This window comes from Narcine bancroftii, chromosome 8 (genome assembly GCF_036971445.1).
Source record: "Narcine bancroftii isolate sNarBan1 chromosome 8, sNarBan1.hap1, whole genome shotgun sequence".
Lineage (NCBI taxonomy): Eukaryota > Metazoa > Chordata > Chondrichthyes > Torpediniformes > Narcinidae > Narcine > Narcine bancroftii.
The window spans coordinates 178,304,136-178,324,465 of NC_091476.1; the positions used below are offsets into that span (position 1 = coordinate 178,304,136).

General features: G+C 44.1%; 1 protein-coding gene across 1 annotated transcript in view; it reads left to right on the forward strand.

The window, feature by feature from the left end:
- Window positions 1-20,330, forward strand: part of LOC138741622 (serine/threonine-protein phosphatase 2A 65 kDa regulatory subunit A alpha isoform) — a 104,533-nt gene that overhangs the window by 5,440 nt on the left and 78,763 nt on the right. Inside the window, exons 2-5 of the mRNA XM_069895974.1 lie at window positions 10,004-10,094; window positions 10,210-10,310; window positions 13,782-14,014; window positions 14,646-14,793. Coding sequence (XP_069752075.1) covers window positions 10,004-10,094; window positions 10,210-10,310; window positions 13,782-14,014; window positions 14,646-14,793 — 573 coding nt within the window. The remainder of the gene's footprint in view (window positions 1-10,003; window positions 10,095-10,209; window positions 10,311-13,781; window positions 14,015-14,645; window positions 14,794-20,330) is intronic.

Here is a 20,330-nt window from a genome sequence, read left to right on the forward strand (position 1 = left end):
GTCCATGCCGTAGCAAATCCCCACCCTCCTAGTCTCACTGACCAGCACCCGGTCCATACACCTCCAGTCTCTCCTCTCCATGTAACGATCCAGTCTTTCCTTAAATGTAACCAGTGATCCCGCCTCGACCACATCTGCCGGAAGCTCATTCCACATCCCCACCACCCTCTGCGTAAAGAAATTTCCCCTCATGTTCCCCTTATAATTTTCCCCCTTCAATCTTAAACCATGCCCTCTAGTTTGAATCTCCCCCTTTCTTAATTGAAAAAGCCTATCCACATTTACTCTGTCTGTCCCTTTTAAAATCTTAAACACCTCTATCAAGTCCCCTCTCAATCTTCTACACTCCAGAGAAAAAAGCCCTAGTCTGCACAACCTTTCCCTGTAACTCAAACCTTGAAATCCTGTCAACATTCTCGTGAACCTTCTCTGCACTCTCTCTATTTTGTTTATATCTTTCCTATAATTTGGTGACCAAAACTGTACACAGTACTCCAAATTTGGCCTTGCCAGTGCCTTGTACAATTTCATCATAACCTCCCTACTCTTGAATTCAATACTCCGATTTATGAAGGCCAACATTCCAAATGCCTTCTTCACCACACCATCTACCTGAGTATCAGCCTTGAGGGTACTATTTACCATAACTCCTAAATCCCTTTGTTGCTCTGCACTCCTCAATTGTCTACCATTCAATGTATATGACCTATTTAAATTTGCCTTTCCAAAATGTAGCACCTCACATTTATCTGTATTAAATTCCATCAGCCATTTCTCAGGCCACACCTCCAGCCTTCCTAAATCACTCACTGTCCACAACACCACCAATCTTTGTGTCATCCGCAAACTTGCTTATCCAATTCTCCACCCCTACATTCTGGCGAGCGCTTTCATTCGCACTATCCCTGGGTGGTTATTGTGAAGTTTGGCCAAGAGTCTTTCTGCGACTTCTTGGGGATGACAGTCCTGGTTCCTCATCCTCCTTCGATCGATAGTTCCCCACGTCTGGCATAATAGGGTTTCATCTGATATTTCCTGAGCTTCTGGCCAACCATTGTTTGGGAAGTAGAACACGCTTGACAGTGTTGCATCTTTTTGGATTTCCTTACTCATCAATTTTGCAGTAATGGGAAGTTGATCCAACTGACCTTGATTTATTACTGGTGCTTCCGATGTCCATTTGACGATTGCTTTGTTCTGCTCTCTATACTGGCAGTGGATGCGCCACCAATGGGATTGAGGCAGGTCCTTGCACAGAAAATTGGAAAGGGAGAGCAACCAGTGTCGTATGCCTCCCAGTCACTTACTGTGAGCTTAATTATGGACAATTAGAAAGAGAAGGACTAGCCATCATATTTGAAGTAGAGATTTCATCAACACCTGTAAGGATGAAAGTTTACCCTAGTTACTGACAACAAACTACAGAGTCTGATATTAGGATCTAAAAAGGGAATTCCGATGGTGGCAGCAGCTTGTCTTCTCGAACTGCTTAAAAATTTCCCAACTGTATAACCTAATTTTCTCAGTTTAATGTACCTATCTAATAGTCTCTTTAAAGATCTTATTGTACTTGCCTCCATCACGATTGCTGGCTGTGCATTCCAGACACCCACCACACTGATTAAAACCTTTTCTCAATGCCTCTCTGCATTCCATGTCTATGGTAACAATCATAGCTGAAGTAGTGTCTAGTTTGATGTCCCTTCAGAAACTTGACGGCGGATGGGTCACAGCTGTTTTTGTAACTTTGGGTGTTTCTCCTCTGGCTCTTGTTCCTCCATATTGATGGTAGAAGTGAGAAGAGGGCATAGTATGGTAATAGGCTTCTTTTTTTTTGTTTTTATAAATTTTTTATTTTTCACACCATAAATCACATTAGCCATGATATACACTATTTCTTTTTCACACATATACAGTGACTTTTTCTCCCCCCCCCCCCTTTCCCCCCAAACCACCCCCCCACCCCCCCCTCTCATCCATTTTAGGTATACAATCTAGGTTGCATTAAGCCAGTCAGACAATGTTGTCATTCAACAAAATTACACCAGAAATTCTACTGAGTCCATTCTTTTCTTTCCTTCTCCTTCCATCAACTTAGGTAATGTTTGTCCCCGGTAGGTTTTCGCTGTTGTATTTAATGTAAGGCTCCTATACTTGTTCGAATATTTCAATATTATTTCTTAACCTATATGTTATTTTTTCTAATGGAATACATTTATTCATTTAAATTTAGTAGTTTCTTCCTTTTAATTTGGTTATGTATTCCATTAATATTTAAAGACATATAGTTCAGCGTAGCCCTTTTATATTTTGTTTATCTTCTCTTTCCGTTTTTCCATCATTACCTTTCCTCCTTTTCCATTTCTGTTTTCTTATTTTCAACTCTTTATAAGACAACATTCCTACAACATCCAACATTTTCCTTATTCTCCTATTTCTATCTTATTTATCCCCAATCTCCCCTTCACCTCCTGAGTTGTCCTTTATCCCTTGTCGGACAACAACATCTCCCCTCTCCATTTGGATTTGCGAATCCACTCACAAGCGTCAACTGATTTTGCAGTGACCGCTATTTCCCCCCACCCTGCCTCCCCCAGAAAAGATTTCACTTTTCATATGTCACAAAGGTCACTCTTAATTCCCTCCTTATTCTCTCTATTCCATTACCTTCCCTTATTAATTCTTGTCTATACTATCTATATTTTCCTCTAAGTACAGATACATTCATGTATGCTCATTGTCTCTATTCACTCTTATACCTCTTTACCCGCATACATATCAATCGTGATCATTTTTACTCTCATTACCCGTCTTCATCCCTCAGTCTATTTTTGTAATTGTTCTGCAAATTTTCGTGCTTCTTCTGGATCCGAGAATAGTCTGTTGTCCTGGAATAAATATTTTCAATACCGCTGGATGCTTTAGTATAAATTTATACCCTTTCTTCCATAAAATCGCCTTTGCTGTATTGAACTCTTTTCTCTTCTTTAGGAGTTCAAAACTTATATCTGGATAAATGAAGATTTTTTGCCCTTTATACTCCAGTGGTTTGTTGCCCTCTCTTACTTTTTCCATTGTCTTCTCCAGTACCTTTTCTCTTGTAGTATATCTTAGGAATTTTACTACAATAGATCTTGGTTTTTGTTGTGGTTGTGGTTTAGAGGCCAATACTCTATGTGCCCTTTCTATTTCCATTTCTTGCTGTAGTTCTGGACATCCTAGGGTCTTAGGGATCCACTCTTTTATAAACTCCCTCATATTCTTGCCTTCTTCATCTTCCTTAAGGCCCACTATCTTTATGTTATTTCTTCTGTTATGGTTTTCCATTGTATCTATTTTTTGAGCTAGTAGTTCTTGTGTCTCTTTAGTTTTTTTATTAGATTTCTCCAATTTCTTTTTTAAGTCTTCTACCTCCATTTCTGCTGCTACTGCCCGCTCTTCCATCTTGTCCATTTTCTTTCCCATTTCTGTTAAGGTCATCTCTATTTTATTTATTTTCTCTTCTGTGTTGTTTATTCTTTTTCTTAAATCCTTAAATTCCTGTGTTTGCCATTCTTTAAATGACTCCATGTATCCTTTAATAAGAGAAAGAATATCCTTTATCTTGCCTTTCTTTTCTTCTTCTATTTCACTGTACTCTTCCTCTTCCTCTTCTTCTTCCTCTGGGTTGACCATCTGTTGTTTCTTTGGTGCCCTTTCCTTCTCTTCTTTCTTGTTTCTATTGTCTTCTGTGGTCTCTTCTTGCTGCAGGTGTTCTGCAGCTGTCGTTGCCGGCTGTGGAGATCGACTCCCCAGCTGGTCCCCCCTCCCGTCGGTGTGTTTTTTTTCATTCGCATCGCGCATGCACGAGGAGTCGCGCATGCGCGGTTGCGCACTTTTACTCGGCTCTGCGAGCCATTTTTGTAGTCCATTATTTACCGACCTGAGGGAGCGGGTTTCTCTCTCCGCAGCGGGCCTCTTCGGACAGGTAAGGCCTTCACCTTTTTCCTCCTTTGTCTTCTCTTCCTCTCTTCTTACCGTTGCTTTCGATTTTTCTTTTTTTGTCGCCATCTTCTTTCCACCTTTATACTCACTTTTCTGTAACTTTTATTTCTGTGCCTTTGTGTTTTCCTTTGTTTTTCCCGACTTTTCTGGAGAGGGCTGGAGTTCACCGTCCGGCCACTACTCCATCACGTGACTCCTCCTATGGTAATAGGCTTCTTGATGGTTGAGGCTGTTTTCTTGAGACATTGCCTCTTTGAGACGTCTTTAACCTGAGTCTCAAGGTGAACAATATGAAAGGGATGACTGTAGACTTCTGGATGACCAGGAATGACCACCCTGGACTACACGTCAATAACTTCCTGGTGGAGAGAGTAGAGAGCACCAAGGAATCCATTTAACTAGTGACGTTTTGTGGACCCACAACATCTCACTTTTCATAAAGGTGCAACAACGACTGGACTTACTGAGAAGACTGAAGCGGGCAAGGCTACTGGCCACCATTATGTCATCCTTCTGCAAGAGCTCAATCCAGAGCACCCTTATTGGCTGCATCATAGTGTGGTACGGTTGCTGCAGAGAAATGGATCGGAGGTCAATCCACAGGACCAGAAGGGTGGCATGGAAGATCAGTGGAGTCTTCCTTTCTCCTACAACCCCTCCACTCCCCCCCCCCCCCCCCCCCCCCAAACATGATCTACCGGGATCATTGTCTGAAGAGAATATGCAAAATTGTTGAGGACCCCTTCCACCCTGCACACGTCATCTTTCAGCTGCTCCTGTCAGAAAAGAAATACAAGAGTATGAGAGCCAGCGTAGGCTGAAGAATAGCTTCTTCCCCCAGGCAGTGAGAATGCTGAGCGACCAAAGGAACTGCTCACGCTGACCATCCGAGACTATTATTTACGAAGCAATATTTATTTGTACATATGAATATTTGTCCTGCATATGTATTGTTGTCTATATTTGTGTTATATCTGGTTGTGTGTCTGCACGTTTTGAACTGAAGATCGGAGAAGCCTGTTTCATTGGGTTGTACTTGTACAATCAGATGATAATAAACTTGACTGACTTGAATGAAGAGAAGGCAAATGTCCATGATAACCCTGGCTGAGTTCGCAGCCCTCAGTAGCCATTTAACAGGTACAAATTATAGGAAAGGTTTAATGAGATATGAATGGAACACAGGAAAATGTTACCAACTTGTAATCAGCTTGGTTGGTGTGAATGAGTTGAACTTGAATTCAGCTGCCTGTACAACATCTGTTTATATTGGGGGAGATTGAGTGCAAGAGCTACAAGGTAAAGTTGTAGCTGTCTAAATCTCTGGTTGACCATGCTTGGAGTATTGTGTTCTACCTGTGTTGGAACCTTCAAGGATTTATACTCCAAGGTTCCTCAGTACTCCAAATACCCTACTATTTGTGGTGCATGTCCAAGGTTCATTTGTGTTTCCAAAATGCATCACCTCCCATTTGTCTGGAATAAACTTCATCTGCATTTTTCAGGCCATTTCTCCAAAATATTCATATTTCTGCAACCTAACACTGCCTTGCACATCATCAACTGCTGTCAATCATTGTGTCATCTATGAACTTATTGATCATGCATCAGTGATTGGATAGATATTGAGAATAGAAATGTTTTCTTTCCTTTAAACATTGCAGTGTAGAGGTCCTGAATCCTTTTTGTGTAATCCTCTGCCATTTTGTTGAGATCACCTCTTCCAGTAAAGTGAACAGTGGGAGAAAACTGGAGCTTGTGGAAGAAACCCACTGATGGGGAGAACGTACAAACTCCTTACAGAGAGCATGGGATTTGAACCCCGGTCGCTGGCTCTGTAATAACGTTGCACTAACTGTGCTGTCCTTGACAAGAATGTCAACGTTCTTTGGAAACAAACATGTTTTTTTTCAGCTTCTTGTGTTTGATTTGTAACTCGTTTATATTTTTAATCTTTAAACAATGATGTACTTCAAAAAATTATTTTGGAATAGGAAAGATATGAACTTTGACTCTTTCCACAGATGGGACCTCATCTGAGTTTTTCTGGCATTTTCCATGTTCTGTTTTCCTATATTGTTGGCTCGGTTTTTCCCTATCCAAATTGTGCTGGATGGTTCCCGCAACCTTGTCCTCAACATGGAATCATACAGACCAAGAGGCTTGATATACTGGTCATCGCCCTCATTGGGATTCACCCTAGCATAGGCTTTCCTCTTGTTCCACAAATCCCTCCTTCACTTTCTCTTCCATTGAAATGTAACTTCTCTTTCTCTTTTCCCATATCAGACCCAAAGCATTGTTTCTCTTTCCACAGATGCTGACTGATCTGAGTTTTTCTTTCATTTTTAGTTTTGTCTGATTTTCTGTATCTGCACATTTTATTTCTATCAGCTTTGTAGTTTTTGTTGATCACATCCACCCATGCATCGATCAATCCATTCATCACACTCTGATCTCTCCCTTGGAAGTATTTTTTATTTTTCACACTGTGAACCATATCAATCAAAATACATAACCCTCTTAAATATACACATTGGGATCCCTTGGAAGTATTGATTGCAGAATTTGCACTTGTCTCTCAAGCAGACTTGTAGGGCACAGATATGTACAAAGTTCAAATTTATTGTCCAAGTACATACATGAGATCACATACACCCCTGTGATTCTTTTTCTGCAGGTCAGACAGAATCTCTCATTACAGTAAACTGGACTTGTAAAGAGAGAACTGTAAACAAAGTGCAACCACAGAAATGCAAATACAGTACCGGATATCCAAAATGCTTGGGACCAGACGTTTTTTGGTTTCTGGGTTTTTGGTTTTCGGAACAGTGGAACTAAGCACAGTAGCATCAGCAGGGGTAAACAACAACACAAACGACGGCAGGCTTTTTGAGCACCAATGTGACCCCACAAGTGGAGAATACCAAAAAACTTGATCTCTGCTTACAAAAGAAAATTAATGCTGCACCAAATACTAGAAATTCTCCTCGATGGCTTTTCTATAGATATCACAGTCCTCTATAGTGCTATCTGCCAGCATTTTGCCATTTTCAACTATATCTTTGTACACCAGAACCCTGGTATGAAACTGGCACCAACAGAGCATTTGAGCCCCACATGGGTAAGTCGGGTGGTGAATCTTTTTCAGCTTGTGACGCCATGTTGGCGCTTAAAGAAAATTCAGTTTTTGGATCTTTGGATCTAGGGTACTCAACCTGTAATCAGTAATAATGAGCAAAGTACGACTCTAAATGAGTCTCGGAGTGTTGTTCAGGAGTCTGATTGTGGAGGGGTAGCAACTCTTCCTGAACCTGAGTTCTGTGGTATCTTTACCTCCTTCCTGATGGCAAGAGCAAGAACAGAATATGTCCTGGATAATATGGATCCTTGATAATTTCTGCTACTTTTGATGGTAATATTCCATGCAGTAGAATGTTGATGGAGCAGAAGCAAATTCCAAGTAATGGACAAATGGCCACATTTTGTAATGCTTCAGTGGGTTACTGGGTATCTGAGTTATTCTCTTAAAACTTCACACAAAAAATAATCTGCTTGCCCTCTCATTCCACCTTTGCTATAATGAATAATGAGCTGCACATACCCAATTTTGATTTTTTTTTAAAGATTGACTGTACTAAGAAAATAACTTCTTTAGCACAGAAACGGGCCCTTTGACCTAACTCGTCCATGCCAACCAAGCTACTCCCATTTGCCTATATTTGGCCCATATCCCTCTAAACCTTTCTTATCCATGCTCCTATCTAAATGACTTTTGGATGTTACAATCATCCCTGCTACTACAGGTAGACAATCCTTTATCCGGAACCCTTGGGGAACAGTGTGTTCCGAATTTTGGATTTTTCCGGATTTCGAAAAGCCAGATTTAAGTCCACCCGAATCGTGCTGCTATATCCACCCCCACCCCCTTACACTTGCACTGCCAGTCTCTCGTCCGCCTGACTCGTGCTGTCGATCTCTCGCCCCACTTGCCGGATTTTGGAGCTTTCCGGACTTTTGATGTGTACCTGTACCACTTTCTACGGAAGCTCATTTGCCATTCTGACCACATGCTGTGTGAAAAAAAATCCTGCCCCTTTCAAACCTTTCCCCTCTCCACTTAATTCAATGTCCTTTAATTTTACATTCCCTTATTCTGTGAGAAAAGACTACCTATTTATCCATGCGATGCCCTAATGATTTTATAATTATAAAGCATGTCGCTGCCATGCCCCACCCCCACCCCCCTTCCCACCTTAAGCTCCTTTTCTCCAGGGAGAAAAGTCTCAGCCTCTCTTTATGATTCAAACCTGGTCGCAGTAACAATCTCTTGAACTTCTTTGCCCTCATTCCAGCTTAACGATAATTTTTCCTACAGCTGGGTAACCAAAACTCTGCCAAGCCCCTTGCAAAATCTTCCCAGCTTCCCACAATGTTCAAGGATACACTTGATCAGGCCCCAGACTTTTATCTATCTTGTGCTTTTAAGACCTCCAGCTTGTCCTGTTTTGTAACTTAGATTCTCTTCTGGAATCTCATTAGTTTTGAAGAGTTATTGGAATGGTGTAGAGAACCAAAAGGGCAATGGGATCAGGGCAAAAATAACAAACAATAATGGCTCTTTGGGGAAAAAAAGGTTATCTGGTCAACTCCTCGTCTGCCACTATGGACAATGTACTCTCAACTTCAGGTATAATGATCCTCCATTCTGTCCACATAACCTGATCTGAATGTTTCCAGCATTTGTGTTTGCATCATAAAGCAGATACAAAATAAATGAACTGCTGCAATATCTAAGATTATGCATATTGGTTATTTTTAAAGTATAGGGATTAAGGGGTTTGTAATTGAAAGGGTGATAGTATTAAATTTAATAGCAAAAGGCATGTGGAGAGAAGAGTGAGATCCAAAAGTGAAATTCAGTCAGATTCCAGTTATCTGGAATTCCAGCAACTGGCAAAATAATCGCGGAAAATAAATGGGTAAAATATAGGGAAGTTTAAAATTGGCACTCTTCACTGTTAGTTCACCATTCACGCCACAAGCAACCAGAAAATTCACTTATTTGGCAACTACCAAATCTCCCTGTTGTTGTGTTCTGAGGCTTATAACTTTAAAATCAGAACACAAATTGAAGACTTTTGAGCTTGGAAGATGTTGAAATCTTGTTTTTTGGACTCTCTGTGTGCAAAGAATGTTGAAGGGGATACAAATGTCCCATCTGTGGTAAACAATGAGTCTGAAAATTGAGGGTAAGACTTGCCTGGTGAGTAACTGAACTGTACAAAAGTGGGAAAGTTGGTTCCCTGATATGAAGGACTGTTGATCAAGTATCTAAAATTGTGGTCAGACAGAGTTCAGTTGAGTTTCTTGGCTTGTTATTGCTAATTTAATCCATGTAGGAATAATGAAATGAGGCAGGAAAATTAATTTGAGGTCAAGATCAGATTGTGATATAACGAAGTACTTCAGTCTTGTGTGGCCTTCTATTTCTAATGGTGAGATCTGAACTGGAAATCTGTGTTACCAAAAAAACAACTGCTGAAAGAGTTGTGGGAGGGGGAGCCAGTTAATGTTTTACATCAGGAGCCCATCCTCATCCCTTGAATGCAGATGAGAATATGTGATCCATTGCACAATAGACTACATGTAGTTAATCAACTGGATTAAAAGATCATATCCAAACAAGGAATAGATTGAATTGTTTAATAATGAGATCCGATATTTTTCTCACAAGAGAAAGCTAATTCTTGTTTAGAAGTCTAGTATGCTTATTGTTTTCTATTTTATGATATTTTCATTTATTTGAAAAGTACCAAGGTTGTAGTTTAATTGGGCAGCATGGATTTCTGGGCTGAAATGGCTGTACGTCTAAATTTTTTAAAAATTGTATAACTATTATTTGGCTTTTGTTGTCATAAAGGCTATTTATGCAATTTTTGCTGTATTTGTCCCATTTTAATTTAAGCATTTTTTTCCCAAAATATTCTTCACTCATCACATTTTTTTCATTCCCCAGTTACGTCTGAACAGTATTAAGAAACTGTCAACGATCGCCTTGGCTTTAGGAGTTGAACGTACCCGAAGCGAGCTCCTTCCATTTTTGACTGGTATGTACAAAGCTGCTGGCATTTGGACCATTTCTATTTTAAATGTTTGACTAAAAAAACCCTCTTTGATCTGTTCTTTGAAACTGATTTCTACTGGCTTATTGTCTCAATGCAGACACCATCTATGATGAAGATGAAGTGCTATTGGCTTTGGCAGAACAATTGGGAAGCTTCACTGTTCTCGTTGGTGGACCGGAATATGTTCACTGTTTGCTGGTAAGCACAAGTATAAAGCACCACAGAGAACGGCCCCGCGCTGCCAGTCTCCATTCTTACCATTGAAGGTTCATGGAGAGTCTGCTTCATAAAATAGCAGGCTTCCACCACCAGCAATAAAATAAACACTGCCAGAATCAGTTGCTCAAGGGGTAAATGATTCTATGGGACCTCCATCTGCTTATTTTTGTATTAGGGAATGCCTTGGTTTAAGAAAAGATGCAATAATCAGTATACTCAGTGCTGAGTGGGTGTCAGCTTCGGTGATGTGGTACCACCTATTGAGTGAGTTTTGAACCCATGATCTGCAAAATTCTTGGTAATATCCAGCTTGGCAAGTAGTTTTACGTGGTCAAGTAGTTTTACGTGGTCAAGTAGTTTTACGTGGTCAAGTAGTTTTACGTGGTCAAGTAGTTTTACGTGGTCAAGTAGTTTTACGTGGTCAAGTAGTTTTACGTGATCAAGTAGTTTTACGTAGTCAAGTAGTTTTACGTGGTCAAGAGCATCGGTGAAAGAACGTTTGCTTTTATTTTGAGACTTCTGTGAGCGATGTGTCTCAGAATGTGTTGCAGCCAGTTGGGCTACAGTATTTCTATGAAGTATATGGTCACTTGTGCCCTCCCCTGCCCTTGGCCTCCTGCATCTGAGAACCATCTGGGATTCTGGGTAAGTCAGGATATTTGTTCCTTGGATGAATCCAAAGAAATCTTTTTTTCATTTTTTGTCTCTTTCTTGTCTCACCTCAATCCTATTGACTCTTTTTCTCTTTTCCCCTGGGAAGGGGGAGGTTAGGGCTCATTTTTTTCTTGTTTTTCCTTCTTACTCAAAATCAACATTGAATTATAAGATTGTTTCTTTGATATAATTGATGAATTTCATATTGATTTGAAAATGTAAATAAGATATTAAATAAAAGTATGGTCACTTGTAATTTAGAAAATACGGGAAAATGTGTGGGCCATAAGATCTCATTAATGACAATGCAGAAACACTGTTAAAATAGAACATTTACATTGCCATCCGTTTGGTTGCATGGTTTTAAGGTGCTTGTAGCGAAGTACAAGGGGGAATGTAAGGTGTGGGCTCTTCACCCAGAGAGTGGGTGCATGGAATGTGCTCTGCTGCAACAGTGGTACAATAGGATCTTTTAAGAAACTTGGGTACATGGAAGATTGAAAAATGGAGGATTCTAGGCAGTTGGAAGAGTAGGTTAATACATCTGCTGTAAATTTGGAATCTCTATGTATAGTGGTGACACTGCCTTGTAACTCCAGTGAACTGGGTTCAAACCTGGCCTCTTGTGGAGATGACATGTCTCCCTGTAACTACGTGGTTTATCCATTTTCCTTTTTTAAGAGGTGTGCTGGTAGGTTAATGAAGGTGGATGGTGAGAGAACCAGGGTGGAGTTATTGGACATGTGAGAAAGAATAACTTTCAAGGACATCATGGGGGTGAGGGGGGAGGTCAATGGGATTAATGGTATGGCTTTGAAACCAACATGGACTTAATAGACTAAATGTAGAGTGTAACGGGATCAGCCTCAGCCAAACTTGGATAAAGCTGTACAGATGTATCATTAATTTGCTCTAAAGTGCCAAATCCCATGCCACCTGTTCATTTTTAATTGTTTATTAGAACAACATTCCTCCTTAATTATAAAAATGAATAATTGTTTTGCTCATCTTTCCATAACTATCTCATGATTTGGATGAAAAACTTTAAGGTAGAGATTTATTCCGTGGTCTTTTTTTTTTCCTTTGTTCATGTTCGCACGTGCAGTCTAGTTACTGGATAGTGATTGAGAATCTTTGTTCCCTTGGCCCAATAACGTGCATAGACTGATACTGTGATGCAAACACTGAACTTTCCAGTCAATATTGATCAATTATGTGCTCAAGGTGAGGCAAGCTAGTGGATCCAAAACAAATTTTAAATGGCGAGTTGCAATATGTTTTGTATTGCACATTAAAATTGATGGCTTAAAGTTTGCAGTGGAGGTCGAGGGTTTCAGCTTAGTCCACGACCTAGCCCACCCCTCAGTGAAGACTTCTGTGCGAATGGTGACAGAGCGGTTCGTGTGGCACGGGCTCAAAAAGGAGGTGGCCAAGATGGCGAGGAACTGCACCAGGTGCCAGACCTCCAAGGTCCACTGGCATACGCAGGCCCCAATCCAGCAATTCAACCCAGCGGTGCGGAGATTTCAGTACATCCAAGTTGATGTCGTAGGCCCCCTGCTGGTGTCCAGAGAAGCGCGCTACCTACTCACAATAGAAGATCAGATCACGAGATGGCTGGAGACCATTCCCATCAAAGAGGCTTCTGCAGAGACGTGCATCAGGAGCCTAGTCAGTCATTGGATCATTAGGTTCAGAGTCGCAGCGCACATCACCAGTGACAGGGGCGCCCAGTTCACCTCCGTGCTCTGGGCTCAGCTGGCGAACCTCCTGGGGGGTTAAACTCCATCACACCACAGCCTACCACCCACAAGCAAATGGTTTGGTGGAGAGGATTCATCGTCATATGAAATCTGCCCTCATGGCTCGCCTCACCAGCCCAGGCTGGGCAGACGAACTGCCCTGGGTCCTCCTTGGCATCAGAACAGCATCCAAGGAGGACCTACAGGCGTCTTCTGCAGAACTGGTCTACGGCGCGCCACTCTCGCAGCCCGGTAAGTTCTTTGACCCAGAGCCCAATGTTACGTCCGAGCATGCGAACCTTTTGGCAGATCTCCGTAAGAAACTAACCTCGCTAGCCCCCTCGCATCATGGCGTCCAACCGACACATCATCGCAAAGAGCTGGACTCGGTGGAATTCATATTTGTTTGGCGCAGCCCACATACGGCACCTTTACAGCGTCTGTACAAGGTCCTCCAGCGGTCCAGTAGGACTTTCACTTTGGACATGGGGGTAAAGACGAAGTTTTCACCGTGGACCATTTGAAGGCGGTGCACTTAGACCTATCATGGCCGGTGCAGACGGCCGTGCCCAAATGCCGGGGCCGCCCGCCCAAGTGGTGGGAAGCGTAGCTGGTTCTGGGTTGGTTGTGTGGCGGCGCACTCTCTCGTGGCGATCCAGCTCCGCGCGTAACGCCACGTGGCTGAGCAGCCATGGGAAGATGGCTCTGTGAGGGTTTTCTCCCTGCCTCAAGTCTCCAGCCCAGCGCACGCCTGGGGCAGTGATTATGATGTCATAATGCACGAGGTGACTGAGCTCCTGCTGCCCTTAAAGGGGCACGCGATGAATTTGAATAAAAGCAGTCATTAACGCCTTTCAATGTGGTGGCTGAGTCTTTTTTGGCCGTGTCCAGCCCTACAATATTTGTCGGTACATTAGAACAGTGTATGTTTAACCACCATTACTGCATGGCTTGAGGAAGGAATATTAATTATACTTACAAATACGTGGAAGTAATTGTATATATTTGTGCAGTGTCATGGATGCATTTCAGTTTAATTCTTTTCCACCTCCAGCCTCCCTTGGAGAGTCTTGCGACTGTTGAAGAAACCGTTGTACGAGATAAGGCTGTCGATTCACTGCGAGCAATCTCCCATGAGCATTCTCCAGCAGACCTGGAAGTCCACTTTGTACCATTGGTCAAGCGCTTGGCTTGTGGTGACTGGTTCACATCCAGAACTTCAGCGTGTGGCCTTTTCAGTGTTTGCTACCCTCGGGTGTCCAGTTCTGTAAAAGCTGAACTGCGCCAGTAAGTATCTGTTTTACTTTGAGACTTCGGAAGTTAAGTTATCCAACCCTGTTATAGTGGTACATGCAACTGACCAACTACATGCATCTTTGTATCCTCTCTCATCACTGTGAGGTCCTGAGAACTGGGGTGTACTTGATTCTTTGTTTAATCTGGAAAATTGTAGGCCAGTAGGCCTTGCATCCCTGAAAGGGAAGCTATTGAAGAAGAATTGTAAGAATAACAAAAGAAAATGTGCTAGAGGAATTCAGTAGGCCAAGTAGCATCTGTGGGAGAAAGAGAATTGCCAAAGTTTTGGTCCAGAACCCTTGAAGACTTGGGGATAGGATTTTCTTGCTTTATAAAAGGATGGGATCATTAGGATAGACAGTGTGACTTCTTCATGGCTAGAATGAATTTGTCTAGTGAAACGTTAAGGAATTTAATTTTTGGAGCATTTTGTAGACTAAAGCTGAATATTTAAAACTATAAATATTTATTTTATCAAATTGTCTTTGTATTTTCTGACTGATTCAAACATTTATTTACCAAAATCTAAGTTCTCAGTTCTTGGGTTTCTATTTATGAACTGTTCAGTTTTGCATAAATGAGCCACTGTTCCTATGTTAGTTTAAAAAAAAATTTTTTGTAGGCATTTCCGTAGCCTGTGTTCAGATGACACACCGATGGTCCGCCGAGCTGCAGCATCAAAGTTGGGTGAATTTGCAAAGGTTCTGGAACTGGAGTTTTTAAAAAGTGACATAATACCCCTCTTCACTTCCCTGGCTTCTGATGAACAGGTTTGTAGTTGCACAATCTGTCCCTTTTCTCGGTAAAAGCTAGAACTCCCCAAATCTGATGAGAAATTTCTGCAGTTAATATTGCAATAATTTCAGCTGACTTCTTCATGGCTATGTCAATAACTAAGCAGTCTGTTCTCTGTTCAGCCTATTGATGGATTCTCAATTTGTGTTGCATGAGTAAGATTTTTTTTCTCACCAGTTATTGTGATTACATCTCACAAAGATGGTGTAACTCAGTTTATAACACTTGAACATTCAATTACTTAAAATCCCCAAGAACCTCTGTCGATACCTCATTTAATGATGCAATCTGAACTATTTTTCCTGTTTCAAATAGGTGAAGTACTTTTTTTAAAATTAAATGAGGCATACAGCAAGGTCCTCTGGCCCACAAGCCTGCGTTGGCCAAATACTTCCATGAATTAACAACCCTTGTACATATTTTTTTTTGAAGGATGGAAGAAACCCTCACAGGCAGGGGGAGAATTTACAAACGTGGTACAGCTGGTGCTGGATTTGAACCCTGTTTTCTTAACCCTGAAATAATGTGATGCTAACTTTCATGTTTCATTTGTATATTCTGTATGATGAAGGGGGGGGGGGAATGAAAATGTGACAAGAGAACGTTGAGTCCTTTAGTATGTTGTTAACTTTCCTGAGATGGTGTAGTGCATGTCGAAAGAACCAAAGACTTGTTGACCAAAGCTTTTATTAACTAAAAGACTGGACATATCACATGTAGGTCGACCAGTCCAGAGTGACCTGGTCTGGCTAGGAGCAATCCTTTAAGACCTGCCAGTAGGTGTGGCTACACTTTCAGCCAATCACAGTCATCCTACACAACCATCTGTCCATATACACATTGGTGATAGAATCTGTACTATCACATTAACCCCTTCTTTGAGAACTGACCCCGAGATGGATGGAGGTTAGGGGCTGTACCGGTCAGGGGGCCTGACCATCCGGTGAGACCGCTGTGGTGCCGGGATTGGGGTCGCCGACAGGCCACTGCTTCGCTCAATTCCCCAACGCCATTGTCGACAGTCTGGCCTGAGCTGGTGGAGTGGTGCTGGTCCCTCTGTTCAAGCACATGACCTGGGGGAGAAGGAATAGGGGAGGTTGGGTTAAAGGCACTGCTGCGCCTAATCCGGCTTGGGCTAGGTCCCTTACCGAGACTGTATCCTCCCGCCCGTCCGGGTACTCAACGTAGGCATAATGCGGGTTCGCATGGAGCAGAGTCACTCGGTCAAGTGAGCACGTCCTGCCAGCGAGGTGGGGAGACCTTTGGACTGGAGGGCATGCGTAACTGCTTTCTAGACAGTGGCGTTCTTTCTTTCGACTTGCCCATTACCGCGTGGGTTATAGCTGGTGGTCCTGCTTGAAGCAATACCACGCTCCAGAAGGTACTGCCGCAGCTCTGCGCTCATAAGCGAGGACCCCCTGTCACTGTGGATGTAACTGGGGTACCTGAAGATGCTGTGCAGGGCCTCTATAACTGAGGAGGCAGTCATGTCTGAGCAGGGCACAGCGAACGGGAAGCAGGAGTACTCATCGATGGCTGTAAGGATGTAGGTGTTAGCTCAAAGGGGTGGGTTGCTTTGATGACGCAGGTGTTCTCCGGATGGAAGAAGTGGGGCTTGCACTCAGCGCATACCGGGCAGGCTCGGTTCATGGAGCGAATTTCCTTGACCGTGTAGGGCAGGTTGCGAGCTTTGACAAAGTGCACGAACTTAGTGACCCCTGGATGACAGAGCTCCTCGTGGAGTCTCTGCAGCCTGACCAGTTGTACGTTGGCACAAGTCCCCCTGGAGAGCACGTCTGACAGGTCGTTGAGTTTACTGGCTGATACAGTACGTCATAATTAAAGGTGTAGAGCTCGATTCTCCACCTGGCAATTTTTGTCATTCTTGATCTTTCCTCGCTGGGTATTGCTAAACATGAAGAAGACCGTGTGTTGGTCCTGCCAGTGAGGTAGTGTCTCCAACGACGTACTTCTTCGACTATGGCCTGGGCCTCCTTCTCGACAGAGGAGTGTCGGCTCTCAGGACCCTGGAGGGTTCTGGAGAAGAAGGCTACCGGCCGGCCGGAATGGTTCAAGGTGGCTGCCAGTGCAAAGTCGGACGCATCGCTCTTGACTTGGAATGGAATGGATTCGTCGATGGTGTGCAGCGTTGCAGGTGCAATATCCGATTTGATGCAGTCGAAGGCCACTCTGGCTTTGGTTGACAGGGGGAAGGAGGTGGTCTTGATGAGTGGCCATGCCTTGTCGGCATAGTGTGGAACCCATTGGGCATGGTAAGAGAAAAAACCCAGGCAGCGTCTGAGTGCCTTCTGGGTGTGGGGGGTGGGGACAAGTCCATGGGGGGACGCATGCGATCAGGGTCCGGCGTGACCACCCCGTTCTCCACTACACAACCCAGAATTGCGAGCCGAGTGGTCCGGAAGACACACTTGTTGAAATTGTAGGACAAGTTCAGCTGAATTGCAGTCTGAAAAAATTTCTCAAGGTTGGCATCATGATCCTCCGTGTCATGGCCGCAGATGGTGACATTGTCCAGATACAGGAAAGTAGCAGTCAGCCCATTCTGGTCCACCACCCGGTCCATTTCCCGCTGGAAGACCGCGACACCATTTGTGACCCCAAAGGGTAACCTGAGGAATTGATACAGCCGCCCATTCGCTTCGAAGGCCATGAAAGGTTGGTCTTCTCGGCGGAATGGGAGCTGGTGATAGGCCGGACGCCATTCAATGGTGGAAAATACTCGGTATTGTGCGATCTGATTCACCACATCCGTGATCCGTGGAAGGGGGTATGCATCCAGAAGCGTGAAGCGGTTGATTGTCTGGCTGTAGTCAACCACCATCCACGGCTTCACCCCGTTTTTAACAGCCACCACCTGGGCCCTCCATGGACTCGAGCTAGGTTCGATAATGCCCTCATCCAGCAGTCTGCGCACCTCACTTGTGATAAATTTCCTGTGTTAATAACTATATTGCCAGCTTTTGGTGGTCACAGGCTTCCAGCCAGGGGTGAGATTTGCGAAAAGCGCTGGTGGTGCTACTCGAAGAGTGGAGAGAGTACAGGTGAGACCCCGGGGCGCGGGGGCAGGTGGCTCGGGCTGTCGCTGGCAGGAGGTTTCCGGTGTGGAGTGGTTACAGACAGAGAGTGGAGCGTTAGGCCCCCCAAAGTGCAGGGAAACTTTGAAACTGGCACTGAAAATCCAATCTCAGCAGTGCAGGGGCGCACAATTGGGGAAGGACTAATATTTGAAGTCTGTGAATGTGATGCCCTGGACTTCCAGGGTCGCCACGCAGTACCCCTTTACCCCAGTCGAGTGTGATCTGGTCGCCAATGAAATCCTCTGTGCAGTGGAGTGAATACCCAATCCGCATTGGTGGGCCAGGTCTGGGTGGATAAAACTGTCAGTTGACCCCGAGTCAAATAAGCAATTGGTATAGTGTCCATGCACTTTAATCAGTTCCATTACTTTTGTGAGGGGATGGGGGAGGTCCTGGTCGAGGGTTATTGATGCAGAGACTTGTATTGGGGACAGTGGAGTCCTGCGTGATGACATCACGCAATGTGTGTGTGATGACGTCACGCAACAGTTGGGCCTGAAAAGACAGTGTCGAGGAGTTGTTGTTGCTGCCTGCAGCTATCGGTAAATGTTGCAGGTTGCTGCTTGCCGTCGTAGGGTGGTCAGTGTTGGGGCGGTCAGCGGTGGCGGGTCCCCAGTTGGCAGTGTCGGTGGGTACCGAGTTGGCAGAGTCTTTCGCGGCATCGTGTCCCCGGTTCGTAGCATCAGTCTCGGCAGCATGTCCCCAGTCGGCAACGGTGGCGGTGGTTCCCCGGTCGCGCTGGGTCTTGGTTCGTGAGGTAGAATGAACGTCATTGCAGCGAGGGTGGGTTGTATCTTGTGCGCTCAGTGTCTGCGCTGCCACACGGTTGATTCCTCACTCTCTTTGGACGAGAGCTCTGAGGAAGAAGTGTTTGAAATGGAGAGTGGCAATTGGGCTTCGCCCTGTGTTTGACGGCGACCATTTTGGAGCAACAGACTACAGCAAAGTGGCCTTTTTTAAGGCACTTCTGGCACCTGGCTTTGCTCGCCAGGCACTGGGACCTGCTGTGCTTGTTTCTCCACAGAAATAACACTGAGGTTGTATCGGGCAGCATCACAGCAGCAGTAGGGTCCAGGACGCGACCTACTTGTGATATGCTCCAGTCTTTTAGTTAATAAAATTGTAGTGCGCGTTGAAAGAACCAAAGACTTGTTGATCCAAACCAAGGCTTTGATTAACTAAAAGACTGGACCATATCACAAGTAGGTCGAGCAGTCCAGAATGACCTGGTCTGGCTAGGAGCAATCCATTAAGACCTGCCAGTAGGTGTGGCTACACTCTCAGCCAATCACAGTCACCCTACACAACCATCTGTACATATACACATTGGTGATAGTATCTGTCCTATCACAGGTGAGAACTATAGACAGATCTTGAGGAGCAAAGGTTAGTTTGCACGATGATGGCCTGAATTACATTCACTGATCTCTGTGATTTCTTGCAGTCTTGTATATCCAGACATTACTTTCTCTGGTGCATTTGTATAGATTGGCAAGAGGCTACTGAGAAGTGCAGTAGAATAGAGGGATCTTGGAATGTATGTATACAATTCCCTGATACTGGTGTCACAGGTAGATAGCTTTCAGGAGAGCTTTTGGCATGTTGGACAACATAAATCAAAATATTGAATACTGCAATGCAGTGCGTGGACGGGGGTGGGTGTTACAGGTTAAGTTGAGTTGCCGAGACCTGAGACTTCTGCTCTTTACCATCCTCCTGGCCAACGTACGGCCCTTGGAGAACACACGTGATGAATTCCAAGCCAGACTTCAACATCAGACTGTCATCAGAGAGTGCTATGTGATGTGCTTAACAGAAACATGGCTAAACGCAGACATTCTGGACACATTGCTGCAGCCCAAGGGCTACACCCTCCCATCACGCTGACTGAGCACCAGTGTCTGGACAAACCAGGGGAGGTGGCATTTGTGTTAACAATTCATTGTGGTGCACAGATGTGATGGTCATGTCCCAGTCTTGCTCCCCCAACCTGGTGATCAAGTGTCGCCCATTCTTCCTGCTGGGGGAGTTCAGTCATCATCCTAGCCACAGTGTACATTCCATCCCAGGCTAACATCAGGCTGGCACTGGAGGGACTGAGCACTGTGATTTAGCAGCCATGAGACAACACATCTTGATGCCTTCCCAGTCAGGCCAACCTGAAGTCTCTGACACATGCATGTCCAGCGGAACTAGCACTCGACCGCTACTACACTACCATGAAAAACACCTACCGAGCCATACCACGACCGCACTTCGGCAAGTCTGTTCACCTGGCTGTACTTCTATTCCCAGCGTACAAGCAGAGACTGAATACTTCAGCACCAGTGGTGAAGACGGCAAAACTGTGGTCAAGGGAGGCAGAGGAGCGTCTGCTCTGATTTGGTGGATTGAAACATATTCAAGAACTCATC